The sequence below is a fragment of the Lepidothrix coronata genome, unplaced genomic scaffold (genome assembly GCF_001604755.1).
Source record: "Lepidothrix coronata isolate B3197 unplaced genomic scaffold, Lepidothrix_coronata-1.0 Scaffold152, whole genome shotgun sequence".
In the NCBI taxonomy this organism is placed as follows: Eukaryota; Metazoa; Chordata; class Aves; order Passeriformes; family Pipridae; genus Lepidothrix; species Lepidothrix coronata.
Genome location: NW_016690332.1, coordinates 1,328,340 through 1,352,000, shown reverse-complemented (window position 1 = coordinate 1,352,000; position 23,661 = coordinate 1,328,340). Strand labels below are relative to the sequence as shown.

Sequence of the window (23,661 nt, the reverse complement as noted above, 5' to 3'; positions counted from 1 at the left end):
GTGGGGACGGAATCAGCTAACACTCTCATTGCCTTCTTTGATTTAGAAGCAAGACAACTTCTAAACGTCCCACTCAGCAGCCTGTTGAGGCAACTTTTTTCAAGTCTATTGTCCCTTTCCATTGCTTTAACATATTCCTTTCCTTGGAGTTCAGATGCTTTACCACCACCATTTTCAAGCTATTTCAGATGATCCTCTTAACTTAAATTACCTCAGAATTTCAGATCCTTTGTCAGTTTCTCTAAAAAAGATTCAGAAATAGCATTTTATTTTACTGCTTTCTCCACATTCATACAGTTAAATATTCTCAGCATACTCCAAGATTTTATTTAGTTTTGTCCTCTTATATCTTTCATTAAAACTCTTCCATGACCCGCTTTTTAAATCCTTCTAGTAGTTACTCAAAAACAGATGCTGCTCTAACTCCTCCACTCAGTTTTGTGACCTCAGAAGGCTTCTGAATCTTTACTTTTATTTCCCAGAAGCATCCTGTAAACTAGCTGCTCATCCCTTCTTCTCTGGAGAAAGTATATGCATTCTTGGCACATGGTGCAATCCTTCCCTTCTGTTTCCCTGTCTCCTTTCCAAGGCAACTTATTCTGATATAGCAGTCATATGATCCATCTGCCAGGTTTCTGCAGTACCTCTTATAACATAGCTTTGGCTGTGTTCTAAGACTTTGAATACTTCTTGTTTGTTGCCATACCCTTGGCATTAGTGTAGAGAGATGTCACGTGCTCAGCTCACTGCCCTATTATTCTCCATCCTGTTTCTCTGATGGCTTTTGTACAGCTCCCCATTCTCCCTTCAACAGGTGTCAGGATACTCATTTATCTGTGGACCCTTATCACTTGTCTCTTCAAGTCTAGTTCAGTCTTCTGTCTAGAAATCCTTTTCTCCTGCTTAACTAACTGGACGTCACCTTTTATTTTTTTTTTCTTTCTCAAAGCACAAAAAGTTCATGACCAGCAGACACAGAGCAATTCTATCAGGTCCCTTTGCTCAGCTACACATTCCCTTCTGGCACCTACCTGTCCCTGCCTGAATCTCTACTTAGGGCAATGACAGGAGCTGTGACTCCCCCAAGCTCCAGACTTATTTCCAGTCTCAGCAGGGTCACACCTGGCTGTGGAACCTCTGCAATGACATAAGAAAAAGCAGTCAGAGAGTCGCTGTCACAGTTCATCTTCCCATGATATCTCCACTTGTGGCTTAAACACATCCTACTACACAGAACAACAGGGGAAGCAGTCTGAGGACCATTTCTGTGCCCTTCAGAAGTCAGCCACTGATCACCAATAATCTCTCTGACCACCAGTGACTCCTTTTCTATAAAAGCCAAAAAACAATGATGTTCAAACATATATTAGACCACTTTCTGCTAAAGATGACAACTCCTTTTCTTCCGTCAATCCCAGATTACCCAAAGGGGATTGAAACAACTCACACTACATCTGCTAATCAGACCTTGCATCGTTCTAAAACACACACATAATTGCTACAGCAATCTTCCTGTTTGCAAACCACAGAGAACACCCAGTTATGATTGCAGCCACAGCCTGTGGGCCATCCTCGTTTTTATGGTTGCCTTAATCAGCAGGATATGGAAAAGAACTGTGCTGCTCAAACTCAGAAAATTTGCGTGCAGTCACCCTGGCCTTATGTTCCCTCAGACCAGCCTCTTCAGCACAGCAGGCAGGTGGTGGTCATCCTTCAAGTAGTCTTTCATGGTTATATGAGTTTGGGGTGGATGTTAGGTCCTTTGTGCCCAGTAGCTCCAAATGTCATAATATCTCTCCTGCACCTGTCTCACACAGGCACAATTAGAAGTGATGTGATGGGCATTAGCTATTGGAATGGTTTCTACTTTGCCTTTTTGTCTACTTTTTCCATATGTAGATGGATCCTTTGCAGTACTTACTGCTCACCACTGTGCCCCTGAATGGTTCCCAGGTGGGTGCCAGGCATGCACAGAAGGAGGGAAAGAAAAGAATATGAAGCCACGACAAAAAGACAGAATGGTGTGAACCTCAGAAGTTCAATTTACTATATATGTTTCAATATTCCAGTAAGAGTTCTTTAACTTTCTGTACCCTTGAGGTAGACATAGAAGTTTTGAAAATTCCTGTGATTTTTCACCATCTCCAAAACTGTCCTCTTCTGTCCCAATATTTCACCATGCACCTGAGGCCTTACCTCAAATATATAATGTTTAAGCCTCAATCTGTAAGTGAAGTAATGTGTGATTTCTAGTGTTATTCGTATGACACCAATGGGCAAGAAAACGTAGTAGGAGAATTAAGTGTTCATGCTATGCTGTATTCTCAAGGAGGCAAATTTAAGATATAGTTCGAATACTGAGTTTAAGAAGAGCAAAAAGCCATAGAAATGTCACTCCCTGCAACTAGGACTTTTTTGTGATTATTAATACTTCAGAAGTCAAAAATTATTTTTGGAGGTTCTTTCTTGTTTCTCATACTCAGTCCAAAGCTGTTGACATTAGTGGAAACTTTCCAGTTTAGAATATGGGTTGGACCGATCTTTTAGAAGTATATTTTTATTGAAAAATCACAGAAGGTAAAAGAATTATGAAACTAGGGGAATTATCTCAGTGAAGTACACTGGGGTAAATAAGAATAAAGTAGTTCTTAATTAAGTCCCAAAAGGACCTCAGTAATTCAAGTGAGCTCTTGTAAAGAAGCTTTTTTGCTGGTCTAGCAAGAAGAACAGAATGTAACACACACTCCTGCACTTCATAATAAAATCCTCTTGAACCCCAAAATAGCAGAAGAGGACAGAGATATTGCCTGGCTTTTGACAATGTAATGCTGGTACCTTAAACAGCTATCCAAACAGATAGTATTAGTTAGAGACAGGTTCTGTGCAGAAGGACTCACAGTCCAAATAGGTAAGATAAAATGCAATAAAATAAAAGCAATCTTCTTATCCCTGTTTATTGGGTAAGAAACAGAGCCCTGAAGAAATTAAGTGCCTTGCTCAAAGCCATACAGGAAATCAGTGTCAGAGGAAACAAATGTAAACCTGAGTGCCATGGTAGTTCCTTCCTCTTGATACCATTTTGACCATCAGGGCTTCTTTCAATTAAGTCTTTTATTGAGGACATCTCTTTCTAGCTATGCAATTTTTTTATTGCATAACCTACATGGTGGACTTGTAGAATTACGAGTGTCTCCAGCCAGCTTTTTTACTGTGTTTTATGAACCTTAACGACAGCCCCCCCCTCCAAAAGCTGAAATACCTGCATTGAGGGTAAAGGGAGCAGAGAAGCAGAAATAGCAGCGTTGTTGTATGCAGCTTTTAGTGTGCGGTCCAGGTTCACGGAGTGGTGTGTAAACAATCCAATTTGAAACGTTTAAGGACACGCACAATTTTAGGAAATCCAAACACCCTGTTAGCCTACTGACCTCTAGATAACCTACTTCAACAACAATGAAACTTACAGTGTGCTGGGGAGGTGGAGGGGCAACGCCGGGAAGATGCTTTGCTGCCATAGGAAATGGGCCAAGGAAAACTCTGTCATCATTTTGATGTTCGTTTGATGAGTCTGTAAAAGGAGAAGAGTATCAGCTTGCTAGAAAAACTGTTTCCTGACAGAGATTTGCAGTGAATTTTGCTGCCCCGTAGGAATCCAGGCACCGAGACGTGGTGCTGCCTACACTTGCCTTGATCCTCTTGCCCGAGAATTCTGCTTTTCCACAGACTGGGGTGAAATGGAATCCAAAGAGAAAGTAGCTCCACATTGTCCAACCTTTTCAACCTGAAGACACAGAGAGAGTGTGCAAATCGAGCTCTTTTGCCTTAGATACATAGTCTCAGTATGGAATGTGGTAATTCATACAAACAGAGACCCAGGAACAAAAGTACAGACACAGAATTGAAAATGAAGGGTAAATTCGGGTCAAAAACAGGAATGAGGGCTGTTCATATGGCTATTTAATAGCATCACACATTCAGTAAGCAGCTATCTGTATAAATGCCTTCAATTCACCTTGCCTAGGTTTCTTTTTCTGGTGCACAGTCAGGTGTTGGTCACACCGTCACTAAATCCTTCCTGTACAGGAAGAGCTGTGAGGGGAAGTTACACAGTAAGGATGAGACACCATTTGCATTTTTCACCTAGGCATGTCTGCCAGTGTCTTTTGAAGTGCTTTCTTGACTAATTCAAGGGTCCCCATCACCTTAGCTAGTCTACTGCCCAGAAATCTATATTGAAATTACTCACTCAGTGACAATGTAGAGGACAGAAGCAATGTCTCTTCACCTTCTCTGATCAGGATCACTTTTAGCTGCTGGGAATGGCTCTAGTGATCATAAGGAAATCACACATGCATTGGTATTTTATCTAGTTCAATACATTTGTGTTCTAAAAGCCTGGACTTACTGTGGGAAAGCTGAAGAGAAAGATCTTTACAGCTGCATTGGCTTTGTGGTGGAATATACAGGAACCTAGAACAGCACTGTTAGGTGGGCTAGCCACAGCAGTGGGCAAAAAGAAACATAAGCAGTCTACAAGGAATAGTTTCATTGCAAGCCTATCTCTGCCCATCTCTATTCAATCTTTTGAAAAAATCATTTGACTCTTTCTCCTCCCAGTCCTTGGTCGTGACATACTGCAGCTTCACTCCACCCAGTACTTAGATAAATAAAATCACCACACGTGCGCCACGCAGGAATAGCAACAGCAGTGATCACAGTATTGTAAGAGCAAGAGATTTTATTCTTTATCACCTTGTTGCATTGGTCCTGCAAACCTAGCCATAAAAAACACCTTGTAACAATACCTAATATCCAATATGTCTGCAGCAAAACACATTTTTCATGTAATCTGACTGTATTGAATCCATATACAGCATAGAAAGAATGACTTGGAACGGGAAGAAAGACGGAACATTGAGCTCTAGGAAAACTCAAAGGAACATTTTATTGTAACATTTGTAATAGAAGTTGGGGGGTTTAGTTTTGCCTCAAGGTGTAACTTGCTCATAAAAGTTCTGGAAAACCTGCTGTGTATAAGAGCCCTGGCCTATGATGTCAGAATTCATTATGCACACAGGGGCTATTTACAGCCTTGTAAAGTTGTAGACGAGGAAATTGTTGCTGAAATATTGTTTCAAAAGTTTAAAGGTAATCATTCTACTGATGTATCCACCTCAGCTATTGAACAGATCTTTTAAACAGTTCCGTGTAAACTGAAAAAGTCATGTGGCTTGACTTGTAAACATCCACTCCTGTTTCTTCATATGTGTTGGGTATAGAATTATATATATGTATGGGGGTAAATGTGGGGTCTTTATTTTTATTCAAAAGTTATCTGTATAAACCTATAAATTAAGCATATGTATAAGGTGTTCAGAAATAAGACAAACTGAAAGCAATTTTCACTGCCCTCTTTTCACTTCCCATTCAGATACTTAAAAAAAAAAAAAAGAAGAAGAAAATCAAGAAAAGAGAGAGACAGCAAAGAACTAAATCCAGAAATGAACAAATGTATTTTCAGCTTTCTAAATCCAAAGGTATTTTATCAAAAAGACTGAAACATTAGTGAAAATATGTATTTTTTGTCAGAACATCTGTGGATTCATGAAGGCTCATCAAGGATCAAGCAAAATTTGATGCAAAAGTGTTGTTTAGTTTAATGGTCAGGAGAGTCTGCAAGAACCACTTGAGAAAGCAGTTACTTTGGGTCTGTTACAACCAAGACTGGCAGTGCTCTATTTAAAATTAGGGGAGAAAAACTGTTGAATGTAGAGTATGCTCTGTTTCACTTGATTGCTGCATGCTGTTTTATTTTTTGGCTCTAAGCATTTTAATTGCTACTACAGTGATTTTTCTGTCACCCTGAAAGGGTTTGTGACCAGATGTTATTTGTCAATTGTCCCACAGTAGCTGGCACTAATATAATTACAGAAATATAGAAAAATGTGCTCAGCACTGGGGATTAATAGGCAATCTAAGCATTTTCCTACTGAATCTTTTTTTTTCAAATATTCCTTCTCACAGCAGTCCAAATGATTTTCTAGCTCCGGATGAGCTAACTTCACAAGCATTCCAGTAATATTTATTTTTTCTAATGCACTTGTCAGCTACTTCATACTCCACCCCAACTCCTGACAGCAAGGCCAATCAAATACCCTCTCATTGTGGTTTCATGGGGAACCAGCTCACAGCCTCAGAAATGGACTTCACCCAATGGCACGAGCCCAAAAACAACCACACCACTTCCACTTTTTTCAGTGTGCCTGCATTGTTCCAATAGCACTGAGATATTACTACTGATTAATGGTGCTATACAAATAACATGCAAAATGGAGGAAAGCTTTAAATTGTTGGGATTTTTTTCTTGTTTTTACTCATGTTCACAGTAAAATTTCCATTGAGTTCAATAAACTCTGTATACCAGACTAGCACTGACACAGTTTCATTAACTTTCCTAAACTAGTCCTTGTTTATCACAGATGAAATGAGTGGAAAATCAAGACCAAAGGGATAAGAAATAATACTATTATCCTGTCCAGCAAGATCACTCTAGTTTTAAAGCTGAGGTTTAGTTTTATCATTGGCTTCTTTGGTCACATAAGCTTTTACACCTTTCCTTGATCTCCACAGTCATTTTGGTGAGTTCATTTTTCTCTCAGTCTTTCATCTCTCCTTCCTCTTTCTGCTGCTGGGCTTGCTTCTTCACCAGATCTAGCCAGGTACAGCAGACAATTTGTCAGCAATTCATGGTACTTAGTGACCTACTCAGATGACAACTGATAACAAATGTCAAGAAGAAAAAAGTCCTTCAAATCCGAGAATTTCTCTGTGACATCACAACATGCAAGTCCTAAAAGGTATGTATGGAGAAGGTGATCAAGGCACAAATCAGGCAAATTTCTCTCACATCCCTCCAGCTCTGTAAACCAAAGGCATCACCCATTCACTTATATGGAAACTAGTTAACCTTGCTGCATCTTTTTCACCTACAGCAGAGATCACCCATGCATCCAGTCTGCCAAGACAAATGCAGGTACATCAGACCTATCTCATGAACAAATATCATTTTCAAAATGGGATGCCTGAGATTTCACCTCAGTGTTGGTCCCCCTGACATTACTCGGTAGCTCTGTTGGAACTGGAGCAAGCCTCAGGTGAAGAAAACACCAGAACAGGAAAAATAATTGTACATGGCACTTGTTCCTTTAACACATAGCTAGCCAGTCTGGACTGCACTTGCTAGTGAGTTTATATAAATGTTTTATGTATGTGCTATATGTATGACTATACAAATATACGAAGGTGAAGGTCTTATGTGTGTGTAAACATGTATGTTTATACCAACATATAAAAAATCTTTTATGGTTTTCCATTTAAGAGCTAAGTAATTGATAACAATCCTGTTGCTCCTAACTTTCAGCCAGGAATGTGCCATTTTGCAGGGCTAGGTCCAGTCTCTGAGGAGGAATAACTTTAAAATAAAATTACAGATGGGCTGAAAAGACAGCCAGCCATTGAGATGCAATCTGAATGTGCACAAATGTCACTGCTAGTTATTTTTACACCCAGATGTCCTGGTGAGATGAATGGTTCAGAGAGCTACAAGTGCTCAAACTTTTAAAGAAAATGACGTCTTCATGCCCAGTACAAGAATTGTATTTCTACGTGAAGCTCAGAAAATTGAATGTGCTACCTCCTGTGAGCCAAATTTCCCCTTGGATCCACACTGTGGATTTCAGGAGTTGGAATAAGTTATGCTTTGTAGAATGAATTCATTACTGGCAGGATAATTTTGGCAACAGATTTATCTCCCAATCAGTTGCTTCACTAGCATTCTTCTAGCCTGGAGAAAAGGGCATGTCCTCTTGGATCTGGTGTTTCTTGGAGTGAGTTTGTAATAAGATTCTATTTGGAGGGCAAAAGATGTGATGTTTTCTGTTAAACAGATGCACTCCTGCTCTGTTATGGCCCACAGGCACCTTTTTTTTTCTCTGTATTTTTTTGTGAGAATGCTGGGGATCATCAATAAGTCATAAGTTTAATGATTCCCTGTATTATTTTTGAGAAGGAAAATGAAAGGGAAAAAAAAAGCCTAATTAAAATAACAGGATTTGAATAAATACAGGACCTTGTATCATCTGTACCATGTGAAGCAGCAGAGCTGCACTGCCTTCCCTGTGGGAAGATTCTACCTCTCATCCTGATCACAGCTGTTGTTTCATTTCTTTTTTGGCTCTCTCTTAGGTGTCTCCACAGACTCCAAGCCACTATGTATGATCTGTTGAAATAATCATATGCATGGTTAGCCATAAGAGTTGTAGGCTACCTGTAGGCTCTGAGACTTTAACTAGTGCCTTTCCAGAATGCAGGAAATGAAACCTCTATCCCACTGTTATTGCCATGCAGAGCTTCTGGTAAAGGAGGAGACAGAACAGAGATCTGTTTTCATGTGCAGACTGAATCAGAGATTCCACACAATTTTCCCCATGGTGTATTTGTTGTACCACAAGAGCATCTGTCAATCCCTGCTGCACACCATAACCACATTGCCCAGTGACTGGACATACAACTAGGAGAGAAATCCTCTGCACAGTGATTTTAGAATGTATTTCCTTGGATGCAGCTTGGGAAGTGCTGGAATAAGATCCAGAAAGCTGTAAGCTTCCAGGGCAGTAATTTGCTATCCTGGCATCTTTCATGCATGATACTGGATTTCTGTTCTAAGAGCTTGAGATAGAGCCAGGTTCTGACCATGAGAACAGTTCCTCCAGCCTGGGATCTGCTGGCCAGATCTCCTTCTCACACCTCTGGCCACCTCCTTGTGTCACTCAGCCTGACACATTCCCTCAGTCATCATGCCTGTGAGCGCATGCCTTGTTGTCTTTGTCTGACTGCACAGCAGCTCCCTTCTAATGCGCACCCTACTTTGCATCTGGGAAGGTCTATCTTCATGCCCTGCAGTCTCCCTCATCAGCAACCCTCAACCAGTAATCGAGAGGCACCTGCAGAGAAGAGCCCGCTTCTAGCCCAGCTCCACGCACTAGAAACTCACTGTTTCACCCATACAGCTTCAGTCCCTTTCCCAGAACTGTGTTCTGCCTGTGCAGAGCTCCCCTCCTCCTTCATGAACTCCTTTTTTGTCTAGCAGTCTAAAAGCCGAGCTTACAGACAGGTCTCAGAAAGAGTGTTTAAAGCATCTCACCCGCTAATAACGAGCTACTACAGCAGTCAGGTACACCATTATTGCATGTAGTGGCACCAGGAAAGATGTACATCTTCACACACACTGGCAAACAAAGGACAGTGTTCTCTGAGTGGGAGGATGAAAATATTTTCTTTTCGTGGAGAAGAACGCGGACAAGGGAAAGGAAAAAAAAATAAAAGGTAAAGAAAATTTGCCCCTCAAATCCATTTTATTCTATTTTTATTTGCATTTTTGTTTTCCTGGGGGATGAAGGCAAGGAAGAAAAGGGGATTTAACTATATCTAGTGCTGGAAGAGATCCATTGCTTTGGGTGTCACATGCAGCCTTAGAGGCTGTTTGGGTTTGCAGAAGAGGAGGAGTAAAACGACTTCGCGACTGCGTCGACTTGGACATTTTTCTACCTCTTCTCTGGTGCCGTTCAAATGGCTTTTCACACCCAAATGGTCGGAAGCACTTTTCCCCTCCAGCCAGAACCGGTACCAGGCTGGCTCGGAGAGACCACGGGGGAGAAGTAGCCTGCACCCGGGCCGTGCACCGCCCCGGAGTGTCTGGCTCCCAAGTTCCCCCTTTGGCGACGTCAGAAGGAGCGCCTGGCTTCCTTTTTACAGCCCAGGCCCAGAGCAAGGGGTTTATGTCCACGTAACCCGCACCATCCCCCACAACAAATCTTACCCTCTCTCTCCCTTCCGTCCCAAACAATAAAAACCTCTCCTCGAAGTTTTAATAAAGACGAACATATAACGTAAGTGTGATGTCAGCCTCGTGTTTAAAAGGCATCGCAGGTCTTTATAAGCAGAGGATATTACTCTACTCTGGGACAAATCCGAGGTGAGAGTTTTCGCTTCTGGAGTGATGTTTAAACCCAGCCTTGCGGCGGGGAAGACCGGGAACGGGGCCGGGGCCGCCCCTCTCCGCCTGTCAGCCTGGGAATTTATTTTCGTGGCAAGAAGCAGACATAGCTGGCGTTATCTGTAGGGATGACACGAGAGCCAAACAAGGGGGCCTTTGAAATCGGAGGGGTCTCCCCTCATCCTCTCAAGCAGTGGCATAGTTCATCTGAATAGGGCGCGAAAAATATCGATACGGAAGTATCCTTAAAACTGTCCGTCTCCGGAACTGTTGGAGAAAGGCATACAGTGAGGGTGAAGATGGGTGTAGGGGGTTTGCGGGGGTCCCGGCAGGTGAGGCGCCGCCGGAGCCCCCATTCCCAGGATCCCAGCGCCACCAAGCGGAGAGGCCGGGCCGGCGCCGCGGGGGCCAGGAGTCTCCCCCCGGGGCGGATAGGGAGCCCCGGCAGCACCCCGGGTCTTCCCTCCTCGCCCGGAGACACTGCGGGAAGGAGGTAGACAGTTTGCAAGGGGCATCGTTTTAAAACCCTCACTTTTTTTTTCTTTTCCGCTTTTTACACCTCTGCTGCGGTGGAAGAGCTGGACCTACCATGCCGCAGAGTCCTAATGAGTTTTGGAAAGCAAGCAATAACGGTGTATGTGCTGTGGCAGTGAAAGTTAAAAAAAAAAAAAGGGAAAAAAAAGGAAAAAAGAGAAAAAATAAATCATGAGGAGGGCTTTTTGGCCCGGACTCCATGATTCCGAAAGGTCAGTGGTATCACTTTGACGTTGATTATGTAGCGGTTCTGGTCTCAAGTCTGCTCCCCTCCCCTCCCAGCGTGGTGTGCGAGGATTGTATTTGAAAGGGAGGAAGCAGATACCGAAAGTGATGGCTGATGAATTGTCTAAACCCTTCAGGGACGTTTCTTGCGGGGGCTCGGAGGCAGCTCATCCATAAAAGCCTCCCGGATGGAGGAGGGAAAGAGAGAAAGGGTGATGGGAATGGGGGTACGTGGACCCTGGAGGCACCACTGCTCCCCCCTTCCCTTTTGATCTGGTGGGGGATCGTAGCAGACACAAGGCTTTGGAGGTACCGGTGTAAAAGGTGTGTATGGAGCGGGGAGAGGCGGGGAGATGCAGCCTGTAAAACCACACACACACACCAGGGAAAAAAAAAAAAAAAAAAAGATTTAAAATAGGCTTTACGGTTTCCTGCCCCTGCACCTCGAACCGGCCCTACTGAGGGTCGCCGAGGCGGGAGGTGGCGAGGCCGCGGCCGCAGCAGCCGTGCCCGGCCCTGGCAGGCTCGCTACTGAGGTGCGATCTTGGATTATTACTTTTTTCCAAACTATGTTCGTAAATCATGTAATAATCCGGCACTCAGTAACTCGGCCTACCTTTCACTGGGTCGTTATGTTTTATGGGCTTTACTTAAAAATTAATGCAAACCTCTCACGAAAAGAGAGGGGGATACGGAGGGGGGAGGCGGGGAGGAGGAAAGGAGCGAGCGGGGAAACCTGCTCTTGATTAGTGCCTTCTCCGGCAGCGGGGCTGGAGCTGCGGGAGATCCCCGCTCCGCGGCCCGTGGGTGAGAGGCGAGCAGGGTCTCCCGGCGGGGCCGCGCTGGTAGCTGCGCGCATCTCTACGAATCCTTCTTCCTCCGAAATTCAAACAAGCCCACACACCCTCCGATGCTACCGATGTGCCTGTCGTCCCAGTCAGCCCTTCCGAGGGGTCCCCCCTCGCTGCCCACCCGACAAGCCCCGTTGTCTGGCGCGAGGGCGTCCCGCGGAGCTTTCCACGCAGGTTTCTGCGGGACGGGGATGCTGCCCCGCCGGAGGTGGCGGCGGCCGGAGAGGTCGAGGTGTATTCCAGGCAGGGCAGCGGGGAGCAGGGAGAAAAGCGCAGCCCTCCACCAGAGCCGAGGGCACCGCTGACTCTCTCACCCCACTGAAACTATTTGTCTGCTCCAAATGGTATGGAAAGTAATTAAGGTCGGCGCACGTATGAAAATTATTGACAATGTGTAAAGTCAGAAATCTCATTTGATTGGAATGTAAGCTTGGGCGGGGGAGAAGCCAGTCAAAAAGGTACCGTGTGTTCAGATCTCGGGCCAAAGCGTTTGCCCTTATTCACGGCTGTCAATGGGGTATGCAGAGCAGGACTGGAGACAGGGGGCTTTTCCTACAGCGTTGCAGAGACACGATGAATCCCTACAAGGGCTGCCGCTATTATTTTTGCACTGGCGCTGCTGGCATTTGCGCGACCTTTTACACTAAGATGTGTAAAAGGACGTACAGAGGTCGGCATGTGCAGGGGCGGAGGGTATCGGCTCCGAAACCCATCTCTTTTGCAGCCTCCCCTCGGAGGTCTGCCTGAGTCCTCAGCCTGTCTCCTTCCCGGGAGCGCGACAGAACCTCCACCTGCCCGGAGCCGCCTGCTCGGCTGCCGTCGCCCGGCTGCCCGCACTGCACCGGGACCTCGCCTCTGCTCTGATCTCGAAACATCCCGCTTCTTATTTTACCCCGCGCTTGTCACGTTTTATTTACACCGACAGAGGATGCTCGGAGACAAAGGAGTATTTTTTTTTCTCTACGTCAGAGATGTTTTATATTTTTGGAAGGGTTGTGTTTCCTTTTAAAGGGGTGACCTATATCCTGACCGCTGTAGGGGGTTTATTTTGATGCTCCGGGAAGTTCAGTTAGAGCTGTGCAGAGCTGGGAGGGGATAAAATCTTTAACATTGTCATCTGGTATAGGAAACGCAAAGTCTACCCACAAAAACACTTGGTGGAAGTACTCGGGGGCTGAGCTGATACTTAAAAAACCGACACTATCACACGCGCAGCGTGTCTTGGTGAAGGTTTAATCGCCGCGATATCCGCGCAGGTCTGGCGGGCTGTTGCAACACCCATATTATCTGCAGGGCGTCCAGGTAGTCTATTAGTAGGACACCCTGCTTTATCCCATCCCACATCTGGGGATCCCCTTTCTCCTCTATCCCATCAGCCCGAGACCGCGGGGAAAGCACAGAAGGGCGCTCGGGACGGGCTGCCCACTGGGTCCTGGCAAACCATCGTCGGTACCCCCAGCACAGCCCCGCGGCTGGGTGGATATCAGCTCTGCGGTTAGGGAACTCAGGCGGAGCGCGGGCACCTCAGGCTCGCAGGGTGTCTGCCTGTCATGGTTCCCGTGCAATGATGAGCCTGGGGTGGGACGCAGGGGATGCAGGCATCCTTGGGGGCGGAGGGCGGGGAGGGCTGAGAGGTTAACATTGCGACAAAAACTTAGGCGTAGGTGTTCCCCGGAAAGACTAAACGCTGAGAAACTCTTTTGCAGCCGGTTAAAGAGACCAAACGGCTGTGAAAGCGGGACTTGTCCGGAGAAAGGGGGTGGGGGGCGGCGGGGGGCGGATATGTTCGCGTCCCCGGTGTTCAGTGCTCGCATTTCCCCTCCGCGGGGTCCTCCGGTCCTTGAGGCCCACGGAGTACCGGCTCCCTGCGGGACGCCCCCAGGAGCCAAGGTTCTGCGTGTCCAGCGTGGGAGAGTTGAGTGGAGACTCCCCACCTGCTGAGGCCGATTTTCGCCCGGCAAACACTTCCCTAAAGGCAAGTAGAGTTTGCCCTTCGGCTGGCTTTTCGCCCAAACTTTGTTTTTCGCCTGGTCTTTCTCTCCCTCCTCGAGCAATGAACAAAGCTCTCCCGGCCGTGAGAGTCGTGTAGCAGAGAGGAAAGGGAAAGGTGCGGCCCTGCTAGTTTACGATCACCACGTTCATGGAGGTGTCTTGACCCGGAGTTAGCTTCCCCCCACATCCAGACATTGATGAAAAATTTCTTAAAATATCCTCGCTGAAAGTCATCCAAACCCGTGGCGATACCCCAGGTAACTCCCTCGAAAATGTCACGAGAGGTCCCTGTTATGTGCACAGGGAGCGTGTTTGGTGATGCTTTTGGGGTCAGGCTGGGGTTTTTTTCCCACAAGGCGAGGTAGGCCCCTGCGTTTGCCCTGAATGTCCTTGTCTGCCCTTGAGATGGGAGGTGCCTCAACCCCTCGCATTGCCATGATCATCTCCCCTTTTCCTCTGCCTCGGGAAAGGAGGGAAAGACCAGCTCTTCAACGGGAGCTGGGAAAAAGGGTCCTGATGGTAGCCGTTGGGAAGATGTCTATTAAAAGAGTCACTCCCGCTGCCCATTGAGTAGGCAAAGAAAAAAAAGAAAAGGGGGGGGTGTAAAAAAAAGCGGAAAAACCTCTCCAAACAAACATCGGGATCGCACGGCTACTGCCAGAGGTCCCAAGAAGTCAAGAGGTCCCGGGAGCAGTACAAAGGACGGGACAAGACCGCTGCGAGTCCCTTCCCATCCCGGCCTTTCTGCTCCCGCCGCCGCAGCGGGACTGCCACCCTCCCAGCCCCCAGGGTGGTCGCTCTGAGCCGCCGGGGACGGGCGTTCCTCTGCGGCCGCTCGACTCCTTTCAGCTCGTTAAAATGCCCGCATGCCCTTCATGCGGAAAGGGATCTCTGTCAGTCGCTGTGGATGGAGATCTAAATCCAGGCACCCTGAAACTGACAGTTGGAGGAAAATCCTCCAGGGCTTAAGGAAACGCACTTTTACAATACTGAAGGGATTTGTTTAAGTTTCAGTCTCGGCTTTAATTGAAAAAACGCTTCTCATCTGCAGGACCTCAGAGGAGAGGAAAGAGCCTGAAGCACGCAGTTAAAAAAGAGAGGAAAGGGACAGAAAAAGAACAAAAAGAGGGGCGAAAAAAGGACTCAAAGATAACCGTAAACATTTATCTTTCGTATTTGCCTCCCATTTTCTTAACTGGTTTAGTTTAACTTATTTCATTTAGCCCACGAAGCAGAGGGGACTGTGTTATGAACATGAAACTGAAACCGCAATAATGAAGAGATTTCCTAGAATAAAAACTATGATTATAGAACAACATCTGAGTAACCAAATCTGCCAAAAAGTTTAATTTCCGTATACTCTGGTAAAACAAACCAGTTGTGCTCCGAAACTGGGATCAGCTCAGAAATGGATACACCAACTAAAATAAACATCTCCACCAAACAGCAAATGCACTTCTGTTTAATCATAGGCAATTTAAACCATCTTTTAAAGTCTCAGGATCATGTTTAGGAGACTTCCTAATGCTATATTTCAAACAAGCATCTGCTGCGAAGAAGAAGACGTTGCTAACAGGTAGAAGGCGGCTGACCGAATGTGTTACCCCACTGTTCTCGTATCAGGACTCCGTCAAGTCGAGATTGAAGCAGCACTCGTCTCTCTGCCACAGGGCTACCCTTCTCGGATTTGTCTCATTGTGTGTCCATCTCGCACCGCTGAGAAACCAACGACACCCTAGTGTATCGTGACATCTTGTGCTGGGAGTAAATGATTCTTCCTGCTCGACTAACATTAATGATTGAAACGAACTGTCTGAAACGGGGGCAGGCTAGAGTGATTTACAAGCAACGACCTTCCCCCTTGTCTTTAATGCCTTCGGTCTTGGACATGTCATCCAAAGGTGACATTTAGACAGACATCCCGCCGAGGAAGGCGAAAAAGCACCCTCACTTGCCGATCGAGAGCGAGGAAAGATGTTTGTATTTAAAAACACGGATATTGAAAAAAAAAAATCAGAATAGGTCCTTACAATGAGATCAGGAATTGCATGTTGGCCTCCCTGACCTTCGAGACAACAACAGGGGAAAAAAAGATAAAAGAGATAGATAGATAGATGATAGATAGATAGATAGATGGATAGATAGATAGATAGATAGATAGATAGACAGACAGATATTCTTCTGCTTTTTTTTTGTTTTATTTCTTTCTTTTTTTTTTTTTAGTGGAAACAATTTAAATCGATGCCTCAAGGAAGGTAAACATGGTCTATCGACCAGGCGATTATTTTTTCTATTAAAAATGTGTCGTAAACATTGCCAGGCTTGGTAGTGTTTTTCTTAGCTGATCCTCAGATACAATCAAGCCATTTTCGGACACATTCCCATGTATGTAGCAGTGGTGATCTGGAGGAAGCTGTCGACGCCTGTTCAGTTAATTTAGGTTTTCTTTGTCTAATTACTGTGGAGCTTAGGGAAAAGGAGCCGGGCTCAGGGCAGTAAACTGACACTTGGGCTCTGTGTGTGGTATCCAGGCAAAGTTTGATGGAAAAAGCCTGCTTCCACTCAACTGCAGGTCACTGTCTGGGACCAGCCCCACCCCCTCCCTGCCCGTACCCACCAGCGAGCTCTCAGCACGGAGCTGCTCTAGAGACAAACGGACACACAGACACACACACACAGCACTGCAGGCACGCTGACACGTCGTCCCACTCTGTCCACGTCCTTCCCACCCCCGTGCCTTTGGTCCAGCATCCCTGTCTGCTCTGCCTCTTTTCCTGCCACCGTCCTCTTTGCGTCTCTAGTTTGATACTGGAGCCTCCTCCATCATCCGAGAGCAGGCCTGTGCCTCCGGCGGCCCCTCTCCTCCCTGCCCCCTCCGGCGCCCCGTTTCCTTCGGCAACCGGCGTTTGCCAGCACGCGTGACCCACCCGTTGCACCGGGCGGGCGTCCCCGGAGGGCGGAGGGAGGGCGCATCTCTGATCCTCGGACTCTGCCCCCGTTGCTCTGTAAAATGAATGGAGTTTTATAGGGCTGTGGGGGTGGCAGGGGGTAGCGAAAAGTCTTTAAAAACAGATGTATAGCAGGCTTGAGAAGCAACAAACACTGCTGCCTCGGGCTCCGGAGGGTGGGCGACCCCCTCATATGCATCTACGCCCGCACACGGCTGCGTCAGCGCCCGTGTGACCCGGGGTGCACCGGCAGAGCTTCGGACTTGCAGCCGCTCGACTCGCCCCGGGGCGGTGCCGGGGATCAACGGGCAAAGAGGTGCCTATGGGGCCACGGGAAATCCGGGGAGACAGTAAGCGGGACCGGTGCCGGACCGGCAGCGGGAGCGAGCCGGGGATGGTGCCGCAGCAGCAGCGGGAGCCGCAGCAGCAGCAGCGCCTCCTGCCCAGATGACGGGTGGACAGAGGCCAGCTGGAAAGGGGGTGGTCTCTTTCTCCCTCCTCTCGCTCCCCCTCTCCCTCTCTCTGTCTCTGTTGATTTCTCGGCCGGATTCAGGGGGGTTGTGGGGAAGAGAAAAAAATAATAGCAATATTGAAGGAACTGATAGGCGGTCGCGCTGTGCCTTTTACGCAAGAAAAAAGTATATATTAAAGAGTAACAGTGCGGAAGAGATTGGAGAGGGGGGCTCTTGCGCTTCCTCTCCTTGCCGGTTTAGGCAGCGGGATGGTCCCCAGGTGGGGGTCAGAGAAGGAAGCGGAGCGGCGCTGAGCGGAGCCTCCGCGGGCGTCGCGGCGCAGGGAGGGAGGGGGCCGGACCAGGGCCGGGGCCGGGGCCGGGCCGGTCCATCCCGCCCAGTGCCTGGCTCCGGCGGAAAGCAGAGGAGCCATTGCGCAAGGGACCGTGGGGAGGGATGCGCAGGGCGCTGCCACCGCCCCACCGCCGCCCGCCGCGCTGAGGAGGTACCCGGAGGACAGCGGCTCCCACCGCCCCCCCCTTTCTCCCCCTGCGGGGCACCCCCGCCCCGGTACCCACCCCACTCGGCTCCCCCCCTTCCCTCCCAGCCTCACCCCACCCTGCCCCATTCCCCTCCCTCCGCCAGATGACCACCGAGAGCGGGCAGCAGCGGCTGGAGCCCCCCGTCCCTCTCCACTCCTGCAGCCCGGCTCCCGGAGCTCTCCAGATGAGCCGGCCGCCCTCCTCCGCCCTGGAGACCTCCACCTCCTCTTCCTCCACCTCCACCTCCTCCTCCTCCTCCTCCTCGGCGGCGGCGGCGTCCTCCAAGAGCAAGAAGGCCAGCTCAGGGCTGCGGCGGCCCGAAAAGCCCCCCTACTCCTACATCGCCCTCATCGTCATGGCCATCCAGAGCTCACCCTCCAAGCGCCTGACTCTCAGCGAGATCTACCAGTTCCTACAGGCCCGCTTCCCCTTCTTCCGAGGCTCCTACCAGGGCTGGAAGAATTCCGTGCGCCACAACCTCTCCCTCAACGAGTGCTTCATCAAGCTGCCCAAGGGCCTGGGCCGCCCGGGCAAGGGCCACTACTGGACCATCGACCCGGCCAGCGAGTTCATGTTTGAGGAGGGCTCCTTCCGACGGCGGCCTCGCGGCTTCAGGAGGAAATGCCAGGCGCTGAAGCCCATGTACCGCATGATGAACGGGCTGGGCTTCGGCGCCTCCATCCTCCCACAGGGCTTCGACTTCCAGGCGCCCCCCGCCTCCCTCGCCTGCCACTCCAACGGCTACAACCTCGACATGATGCCCAACGCCATGGCCAGTGGCTACGAGGGACTCAGTGGCGGCCACCACGTCCCGCACATGTCTCCCAACCCCGGCTCGACCTACATGGCCAGCTGCCCGGTGACTGCCAACGGGGACTACGGCCCTGACAGCAGCAGCAGCCCCGTGCCCTCCTCGCCGGCCATGGCGAGCGCCATCGAGTGCCACTCTCCCTACACGAGCCCTTCGGCTCACTGGACAGCCTCGGGGGCCTCGCCCTACATAAAGCAGCAGGGCCTCCCCGCCGCCAACGCCGCTTCCTCCGGCATCCACTCCAGCGTGCCCTCCTACTCCCTGGAGCAGGGATACCTGCACCAGAGCCCCCGCGACGACCTCTCAGGTAGGGACCCGGAGGGGCGACGGGGGCGGTGGGGAGTGCGGCGCCGGCGGGAGTTTTCGCTGGCGACAAAGGTTTCGCGCGGGGAACCCCAGACCACCACGGTGTTGGAAAAAGAGGTGCATTGTCTGCAAGAAGGAAAAAAATACGCGTGGGTTGGAGCTGTTCTGCTTCGGGACAGGGGGGCTGTCGGGGGGTTGGCGGTGGGTACGGCTGCGAGCATCCCTCCTTCTTGCCGAGAGCCAAGAAGGAGCAGTTCGCGGAAAGCCAGGCTCGTGCCGGCTTAGTGCCGGCTCGGTCGCGGTTCACACGTCCCCGTCCCGGTGTCTGCGACATGTACGCGGCGGTGGGAGAGGGGTTCGCCCAGCCGTCCCGGGCTGCGGCTTCACTTCGCGGAGAGCGCCGCCGGGCATCGCCGCCGCCTCGGTAAACCGCGCTCCGCGGAGACGCGTCGCGGGAGTAATCAAATAAAGGCGTCAAATATTATCCTCTAAACCCTGCGGGTGAAAAAAAAAAAAGTAAGAAGAAAAAACCCCTAATACCAAAACCACCCGCTTATCTTAAAAAATGCTAGAGAGATTAAAGCGGATCGAGTATATTTCTGCAACTGGAGGGAAAGAGTTTTCTGGTCTCTGTCTCCCACCCCTTCATTCCTCCCCCCACCACCCCGGCCGGTGATTACAGACAAAGTCTGTTCAGAAATATCTGAGCACAAAAATGGGTAAAAGATGTTGGGCTCTTACGGGGAATTTTTCCAAATAGCCCTTTTAAACGTAGGTCCCAGAGGTTAAGCAAACAAAGACAGTCTGGGCTGGACCACACCGAAGAGGATTTTAGCCTGACTTAACCCCTATGAGAGCGGGGTCTTGTTCAATTTTATGGGAATTTCAACAAGTAACAAATACAGGCGACCCTCAGCTCTGGGTCCCCTCCCGCCCCCTCCCTGGACTCCTGTCAATCACTTTCCTGTCCTGCGAGAGCCGGAGTCTGCCCTGGCCTCCTCAGTCTGCTGTCGCCGTGGGGAGGGCGAGCCGCTGGGCAAGTCCCTTTGCCATCATCGCAGAAGGGATATGGGCTGACAGGGGAGACCAAGCGATTGCAAATTTTTCTCTCTTAAAAAATAATAATAAAAAAAGACCCAAAACCCTAAATAGGCCTGATGTATCTTCTGGGGAGAGGCGGCTGCCAAGCGGATCACCGTCCTACCAGCGTTTTGGCACAGAGGAGTGCAGGGACCAGGGGCGTCCCCAGGTGGGCTCCTCCGTGCCTACAGCGCTCTCCTGCTGAGGTTTAAACCAGCTTTTCTGAGATATAGGCCATCCTTCCACGTGCTTTTTAGGGCCGAGGCGAGAGGCCAGTGGGTTCACAAGGGCATCCCCCACCGAACTACGTACTTTCACCGTTAGGAATTTCTGCTTTGGTTTGTTGTTTTTGCTTGGATTTCTGTTTTCTTTTCCTTTCTTTGGGTCTGTTTCCCTCTCTTTGCTTTACTCTTTGCGGCCGCACAGTCCGCTACGCAGTGCCCATGGGGCCCACGCGTGCAGCGGGAGTGGGACTGGCACGGGGAGCAGAGCTGGGAGGCAGCTGCCTCCTCCTCCTGCCAGACACCTGAGGTAAGAAAGCCGATTCCTAGAAGAGAAATTTTCATCCAGAAGCTGCCCAAGAATAAGCTTCTGAAACAAAATGCAGAGGGAGAGAGAGCAAGGGTTCTGGTCCCCCCGGACCTTCCACTGTGGTTTCCGAGGTCGGGGTGGTTTAAATCCCAATTGTTTCTGTTTAAGGACGGATATAGACCTAGACGGACCATTGGACACTTTCTTAACGCCGACGACGAGCGTCCGTTTCCAGTAGCTCAGATTTAATGCCACCACTATGCAAAACGGGGTTTCTCTGGTTATTTTCTACATCTTCATCATCTGGGCCTAGGAATTTAGTGTAAACCATCCCCAGTTCTTGATTCACTAAAAAGCCCAAACCAACTCTTTATTTTTTTACGGGGATCCAATTCTTATTAGTGCGTGATACGTAAAATGTCTGTGGCATAAACATTTTAGAAGAGCGAAAGGAGATGCAGAAAAAAGAATCCGAGTTCTTTCATTTGTAATTATAACCAGCAATAATCTTTCTCCCTCTCCGCACAAAAGCAGCATCAAGTGAATTTCACCTTTCCCTTTCTCTTAGTGAAATGCAAAGCAAATTCGGTGGCAATCGCTGTTGATCGGTCAATAATCCTCTACCCGTGACAGCGTCAGGGAGGACTTATAACCTCGAATTTACATCAGACCCAAGTGTAAGAGAGGAAAAAATTGGAAACAGGAGGCTTGGTTCTGCTAAAAGGATTTTGAAGCTGGGGGGTGGGGGGAGCCGGATTTTTTTCGCACACTATTAAATCCTGCTAAATTATTGAATCAGGATTGTAATAAAGTGCCCCAGTTTATGGTGAGCATACCAGCAGGGTTATTAGAAAGCCGAGGAAATCCAGCGAAATAATCACTTTTATAAAGTGAGCTCTGCGGGGTGAAGGAAGGGACAATGCCGGAGGAGACGGGCTGTGCGCGCCACCGACCGCCGCCGCCAAAGGGTTCGGCTCCGCCATCCTGAGAAAAAACGGGGATGTCTCCCTCCTGTTTTTTTCTCCTTTTTTCTTTCCTTCTTTCTTCCTTTTTTTCTTTTTATTTTTTTTCCCCTCCTCCTGCCCCCTCCTTCTCCTTCTCTTGTGCTGCTTTTTTTTTTTTTTCTTCCCTTGACCCTCGGTCATATTTGACAGGATGCCGCTAGCCGAGTTTGACATCCATACGCCAAACCAAACCCCTCTCTGGCTCTACCCTGCGGGCCTTGCTCAGGCCGGATCCAGTAGGAACCCTGCCAGACTAAAGATCCCAGCATGGTCCTACGGCGCGGAGTGTTGGGGGTGGGGTGCTGTTTCCCATACCGTCCCATAAAGGCTGCCTTAGGCTGTGGGAAATTAAAATGAGAATTTGCAAGGTCATTTACATGTCGGTGCCACGGATGTATTTTGCTTGTTGTTATTGATGAACCGTAGGGTGTATCTTATGTTTATGAAAACACGCAGGCGAAAAGGTGTGCACGTTCTTACACACACATACATAAATAAATACATACTGTATCAATACACGAATGGATCGTGATTGGAACTCAATCTTCAACCGTTAAAGTCAAAAGCAAAAACCTCGCAGGAACGGGATAGGGAGGGGGGGAGAGCGAGGAAAGATGGGAATCAGGTTTAAATGGCTGCGACGCGTGCAGGAAAACACGCAGGTGGCATTATCTCCTCGGGCGCACACACACAGACACAGACAGACACAGACACAGACACTCCCTCACCTACCCCACATGCAGAGGGTGTACTAACCCTACACACTGGTAACAACGCGGGTAGAAGGGCAGACAGATAGCAGTGCGTGTGTGTCCACGCAGGAGGGATTCTCTGAGATACGCGTGCGCCTGGGACGCGGCCGGGCACGTGTCCGTGGACATCCACCTCCGCATGCCTTCCTCTCCTCAGCCTGCGTGCCACACGGTTGTGTAGTTTAGAACCTCCCCGTAAAGCAGGCGAGCGGGCTCGTACGAGCACGGGTGCAGCCCCGAGCCCCGCGGGCGATGGGGGACTCCGGGCAATTCACGTCTCCTCCTCGGTCGGGGCTCTCTGCCCTGCAAACGGGGCAGGCTCTGCCCCGGAGGAGCGTCCAAGTCAACTGCCAGGAAAGCCAAAGAGGAGTTACCAAACCTTGCAGGGGGGAGCCGAGACCCGGGGTAAGGAAGCGGTGTGCCAGCCCTATGCAGGCAGCCTCTCCTCTCTGCGGGTGTGGGAGGAAGGGCTCTCCGCCCGGGCAGAGCTCTCCGACTTCTGAGCAGCTCTTGTTATTTCCTTCTCTTGCAGTGGGACTGCCTCGCTACCAGCATCATCCCTCCCCAGTGTGTGACAGGAAAGATTTTGTCCTCAATTTTAATGGCATTTCTTCTTTTCACCCATCCGCTAGTGGATCTTATTACCACCATCATCACCATCAAAGCGTCTGTCAAGACATCAAGCCCTGCGTGATGTGAAGGCAGCGCTCCAACAGAGACAGTCAGATGGTGTTGAACAGAGCCGAGATATAGACGGACCACCGAAGATTAAATATATTGTGCACTCTGATAGCATTGATAGTACACGAGTCACTTAGCAAAATTACCAAAGGAAGCAGTGTTTTCGGTCCCACTCCATCCCTTGCAGGACACGTGCAGCCGATATAATGCTCCAAAGCTCTTACTAAAAGAAAAATGCCTTGTGTGATATTTTGCCTTAGGGGAGACGTAAGTATCCTTATGCCGCCTGAATCATATATCGCCTTTCTGTGATCTAAAGTATCGAGCATTGGGAAAGGGAACAATTAATTATATTTTTATACCTGAAAGTGTATTTGAATAGGAAAAATAAATCTCTCGGCTCAACACCTGCGAGGACTCCCCCTTCCGTTACTGCGTTAGCAGGAAATTTGCTTCTTTATTTTGTTTTCTCCCCGAGCCCCACCAAGGACACTTTGTATGGACTTCAGCACCGACCAGTTGATATTATTAAAACAGTGTTGTTTAGCCATTTCGTGTATAGACTTTAAGAAAAGTTCAATTTTTTCCAGTATTGCAGCAATACAACGTTTCGTTTTTTATTTTTACAGAAGTTGTTTTCTACCACAATATTTTTAAAAAATTATTTTAAATAAATCTCGTGTATACTCACACACTATTGCTTTAAAAGGAGAATATATTTGCACTTATGTATTCTTTTTACAGTTTGCCAAAATATTTTGATGTAAAAATTTTTTTCCAATAAAATGTATATAAACGACTATCACTGGACAGGCACTTATGTTCCTTCGTCTCCCTCTGAGAAAACTCTTCCACCCCAGCATCCGAGGTCGTTAAAGATGCAAGCCCACATCCCCCAGCC

The 23,661-nt window shown here is 48.6% G+C and overlaps 1 protein-coding gene across 1 annotated transcript; it reads left to right on the top strand.

Moving 5' to 3' along the window:
* Positions 1-17,698: 17,698 nt before the first annotated feature.
* FOXF2 (forkhead box F2) lies at positions 17,699-23,354 on the top strand. Its single transcript, XM_017828727.1, has 2 exons — positions 17,699-18,713; positions 22,612-23,354. The coding sequence occupies exons 1-2, from the start codon at positions 17,699-17,701 to the stop codon at positions 22,776-22,778; spliced, it is 1,182 nt and encodes a 393-aa protein (XP_017684216.1). The 3' UTR covers positions 22,779-23,354.
* The last annotated feature ends 307 nt before the right edge of the window (positions 23,355-23,661 follow it).

Excerpts from the sequence above, each read along its gene's own strand:
- FOXF2 (XM_017828727.1), top strand. The coding sequence starts at position 17,699 with ATGACCACCGAGAGCGGGCAGCAGCGGCTGGAGCCCCCCGTCCCTCTC. Across the intron at positions 18,714-22,611 it reads CCCCCGCGACGACCTCTCAG|TGGGACTGCCTCGCTACCAG; the intron begins GTAGGGACCCGG and ends CTTCTCTTGCAG.